Source organism: Montipora foliosa, chromosome 2 (assembly GCF_036669935.1).
Source record: "Montipora foliosa isolate CH-2021 chromosome 2, ASM3666993v2, whole genome shotgun sequence".
Lineage (NCBI taxonomy): Eukaryota > Metazoa > Cnidaria > Anthozoa > Scleractinia > Acroporidae > Montipora > Montipora foliosa.
Window position 1 is genome coordinate 42967733 of NC_090870.1, and position 5000 is coordinate 42972732.

Sequence of the window (5000 nt, forward strand, 5' to 3'; positions counted from 1 at the left end):
CAAGGAGAGACTGTGACGCAGTCTTTGCGCGAATTGAAGCTCTCAGTTTCTAGAAAGAGAGGAGAAAATAGTGAAAAAGGATGCACAGGTTTAAGTTGGTTTATGGCATTATTCCCTGTCACAATATACGGGACTTTTAAGAAGCCGGATGTCAGTTGCCTTCTTCCAGACCTTCGATCCGTTACCCAGTTCAACACCGTACCAAGTGGCAAATTTCTGCGTAACTTTCCCTTGAGAGAACCCAATGCGATCATCAGAAGATACAATGACCTCTGCACCTATCCTGATGTCTGATGGATTGGATTGTTTGTTAATTACTACATAAAGTTTCTCAGATCTTGGCAGTTCCACGATTTTGTCAACCTTTGCACCATGATTGCCAGAAGGAGTGACCTCCACACTTGTTTTGTCGATCTTTGTAATAAAACCATGGAAGTAGCGAGTGTGTTTATCGATTGTATTCCATCGCGCAAACACCTCAGAGCCAACGGCGAGACATTCTGACAATTAAAAAGAAAGCGAAAGAGTTGCTATCTACTATCGTCTTGGTTTTCTTCAAACTATTTGACAGTGAATCACAGTAAACTAAAGATATGTTTTTTTTGGGAAACTCCATCCATGAATCTGCCCTTTGTATGAGCGATTTTCCTATTGAATTTTAAAAAAAAATGTTTTGTCAAGATTCTTGGAGTTCACATTGACATTAAGTGGTCCTGAAAGGACCACGTATTAGCCAGGTAAAAGAAGGACCATGCCAAAATTGGAGTTTTGAGGCGATTAAAAATATTGGTACCTTCTGATGTTGCACTGTTGTTGGACAAGTCTTACGTATTATCCTATCTGGAATACTGTAGCCCCACGTCTTTTGTAAACAAAACATCGACAAACACGGGGGCGAAGGAGAGGCAGGGGCTTGGGGGCTTTGTCCCCCCCCCCCCCCTCCCCATTTTTTTGGCTACGGTGTTGTTTTCTCCTAAACCTCTCTCCGCTCCACTCCCACTTCCTTGATTCAAATCAAAACCTATCCCCCCCCCTCCCCCCACACTTATCGTGTTTCCCATTACACTTTCATAAGTGGAGGTTGTAATCTTGTTCAACCTTCTTAAAACAATCTGTACGATCATCACACGTATTTCAAACAGACAGTCACCTAATTGAAGTGACTTTTAAAGAACATTTATAGAATATAAATTATCGCTTTGATGATCCATACGATGTTTTTGAAATTCATATTTAATCAATACATGTTTCGGATGAAACATCATCCATCGTCAGTAGACAAATGAGAAATAAACTAAAGTTGAGCAATAAATAGTGTAACAAAGTGAGATATAACATGAATAATTAAGGATGAAGGCGAGAACAATAAAAACACCCAACCACGAAACAAAACAGAAAAAACCAAACTGTTAAAGATAAGAAAAAAAAAACTAATTAGTATGAAAGGGATAAATTAAGATGTTTGACTTGGGAATTTAAAGATGGCTGCTCCCAAAGGATATGCATGGCTTCTTTGATTTTCAATTGGAAACGTGTGGAAGCAGAGTCGAGGATTTTAAAACAGTCTTCTGAACACCGGGAGCGACAATTTTCAGAACCTCTCAAGTGCTTAAATATGTGGGAATGTTTGTCGGAGGCGAGATGTTCACGGATGCGAGTGGCGAAGTGTCTATTGGTTTCACCAATATAACAGGCATTACAGCCTGCACATGAAAACTTGTAAATGACTCGCGATCGTAAACCCGCAGGGATAGGATCCTTCGCCCCAAACCAACTCCTAAAATTACAGTTCATGATACAACCTTTAGCTTACTAGAGTCAAGCTAACAGTAAACAATATGTATCTGCATGTAGGTAAATGCGAGCAATACAGGGGACAAAGATCATTTATCCTATGGGCCTCATGCAAAGTCAGTTATTGTCCAATTACAGCACTGGTTTTTCCCTCTGTCAATCAAAGCATGTTTCTCCGTTTGCTTCTGTTCAGTGATTCATTCTCTTCTTCAGCTTTGACAAGAATCACAGTTCCCTCCCACCCTTCCCTTTGTAGTGGTAGAATTTCACAATTACTAGTACTCAAAAGACAATGTGGGGAGCCTTCTCCTAGCTATAGTCTACAAAAACAACAACAACAACAAAAACAACAAAAACAACAAGAACATAGTCACAACAATCTTCAAGGACATGAACTCTGGCACTTTGACTTATTGTCAACTGTCAATAATATTTATTCCTTTACAAGATAGCACCTTGTTATTCCTATTGCTAATATTTTGTTGCTCATTAAGAGGTGTTTATATTTGTTAATGGTACAATAAAGTCAGGGTTCGGGATTAAGTGCTCCCATGCTGGTCACACTTTCACCCATAGACTCATGGTAGCTTTTCATTCTGGGGATCGGTACCCCTATAGCTGTGTTGCCATGGGAATGAGTGTTACCCCGGAGGATTATCACCTCCTGTAGGGGATTACTATCTCTTCCGCAGCCAAGGGATTTTCACCCTTGAGAGAGAACTATCATCTCTCTTTGTTGCATAATACTAGCTTTAGAACAACATGTTATGTCAGCTATTTTGCGACTGGAGTGCTTAATCCCCTACCCCTTTACCCCACAAAGTGTGTTCATATTCTTGCCTTAGCTAATGGGTTGATAGCATTAAAAGAACTTAGACAATTTTAATCTTTCGAACTTGAGCGCTAGCTGCAATTGTGGTTATGTCAATTTTAATTAAAGAGCTTGACTCACCCACTTTACATTGCGCGCCTACATAACTTGAGTCGCCATTTTTAGGGCCACCGAAACTCAGCATTATATCACTGTGTGAAGTAATCTGTATCCATCGGATATCAGATGGACTATATAATTCTGGTTTCCACGGGAAAATAAGCTAAGTGTGATAGAATTTCAGTTTTTATTATCATTTATGTATGACTTGGTCTTCGCAGCATGGTATCGAGTGGAAAAGCGAAGCGAAGAGAACTGCAATTGGGATTTCCTTGAAGACGAGAGGACGTTCAATGGCTGGAACGATCAGAATCAATGTATTATCATTTCTGGAAAATGAAGAAGTAACTTCTTGAACTACATCGCAAGGAATCACGAACAGCGACTTCACCGTCGGGTCGATAATTCTGTTCAAAAATTGTTCTGCGTGTCTTCTGCTCAGGCTGCCGGCACTGAACAAAGAGGCAAGGCAAATCTTTGGCGAACATTTGAATACTGATCTTTATCACAATCAGTAAAAGCCTTTGTCCTTTGCTGTTCATTTCGTTTTGTCACTGATAATAAAACTGCGTTTTGTGGAATCAAGTGGTTGCGTGTGACATTTTGATTTTTGGTCTGGAAAAGTAAAACTATAGAGGTCATAGGTCAGAAGTTGTGTTTAATTTACACGAAAAATAAATTGTTTTTGGATTCAACACCCGTTTCAAGACTTGGTAAACTTGAAAATGACGAAATACTCAGGACGTAGAATAAGAGCATTCCATCTGATGCTAGAGTGTACTGTGTACGGTACCGCTTATCGCTAACCGCTTGCATTATTGAAAGCAAACCGCGCAAGCAGCGAATTATATTATCTCGCCTTGTTATTTCCATTGCCAACTGCTTGGATATCAAATAAATATGGGTTGCTTGCTGATAAGGTCCAGTCAAAAGTTAAAACTAGGTACCACACGTAGAAACTATCTTTCCCTCTTGAAATTCACTACAGATGCATCTCCACGCATCACAGAAAAGCGCTCGAAATGGCAGGGTATTCGGTTGGTTTAATTTCACAGGGTAATTTCCCCTGAGGATCTTTGAAGTATTTTTTTTATTTCCCTGGCAAAACTGTTCACATTTTTCTCTCGAGTGCTGAAAGAGCTCAACGATGCTTGTTCATATATGGAAGCAGAGGCATCAAATTCCCAGATAACAACAACAAAGTGGGTGAGGCAGACTCTTTAAATTGATTTTCTTTATAAGAAGAGGCTGAGGGTAGCCTATACTTTGTTCAAAGGAGTTTTAGCCGGTTTCCTTCAAAGTTAAAGGGGCTAGGTCACACTATTTTATATAATTTTGTTCAATTTTGTTAATTATGAGCTCTAAACATCAAATTGGAAGAGCAAGAGTCTTTCATTTGCAAAATCAAGGCCACATAACTACTGAGAATGATTTCCAGCTGTGTAACTGACATTTTGATATAAACCGATATAAATTTGAAAAAAGGTGGGCCGACGTTTTTCAAATTTACCGAAATCAATCCATTTCAATCCTCTCCAGTTTTGACCACCCATGTCCCTTCTTGGCTTCCCGGAGTTTTGTTAGAGTTCTTCTTTAGTTTTGAACAGTTATTTCGATATTTTAGTTAATTCTACGACCATTCGATTAGTGCTGAAATTGCCTAAAATTGCGTGACCTAGCCCCTTTAACAGTATCACAGTGTTTCCTTTTTATGTTACAATATCTTGGTCAATATCAAGTTTCAATTCCATAGTCCAAAGTCGAAAGTCCACATCCATGACCCAATGATAAGGTTAAGTGCGATCGTAGAATAGTAGTTCACATTTAAAAACAAACAGTTTTTAACGGTTAACTAGTAACAGATGTTTTTCAAGTGTCTACGATGGTGTTTAAAACTCATTTCCAGTCCCCCGCGCTCGCTCTGGGTCCAAACGGACCCATAAAACAAAAAGCGACAAGAAAAATTGTGTTACTTCCGGTTTTCTCCAAATTTGGTGTGTTAATTGTGAATATAATATGCCAATCATCTACAAAGTTTAAGCCTGGAAACTTGATTACCGGTAGTTCATATACAACAGCCCTCACAATGCGCAGGAAATGGCCACTTCGGTGAAGGAGATTTTCACGGACGGTTCGAAATGGATTTTTACGAGAGAACCTCTGTTAAGGATGGGAAAAATACCTGAGAAACAATCTCAAGCAATTTTAGAAAGGCAGCTGGAAAACAACATCGAGAAATTAGGTTAGTGATGAAGATAAATATTTGCTAGCCTGC

General features: G+C 39.3%; 1 protein-coding gene across 3 annotated transcripts in view; it reads right to left on the reverse strand.

Moving 5' to 3' along the window:
* The window catches only part of LOC137993176 (sushi, von Willebrand factor type A, EGF and pentraxin domain-containing protein 1-like), a 109172-nt gene that overhangs the window by 117 nt on the left and 104055 nt on the right, over nt 1–5000 (reverse strand). For all 3 annotated transcript variants that reach the window (XM_068838876.1, XM_068838875.1, XM_068838874.1), the window contains one exon: nt 1–500. This exon is cut by the window's left edge and continues 117 nt beyond it. In XM_068838876.1, the coding sequence (XP_068694977.1) occupies nt 109–500 (392 nt within the window). In that variant the 3' untranslated portion in view covers nt 1–108. The remainder of the gene's footprint in view (nt 501–5000) is intronic.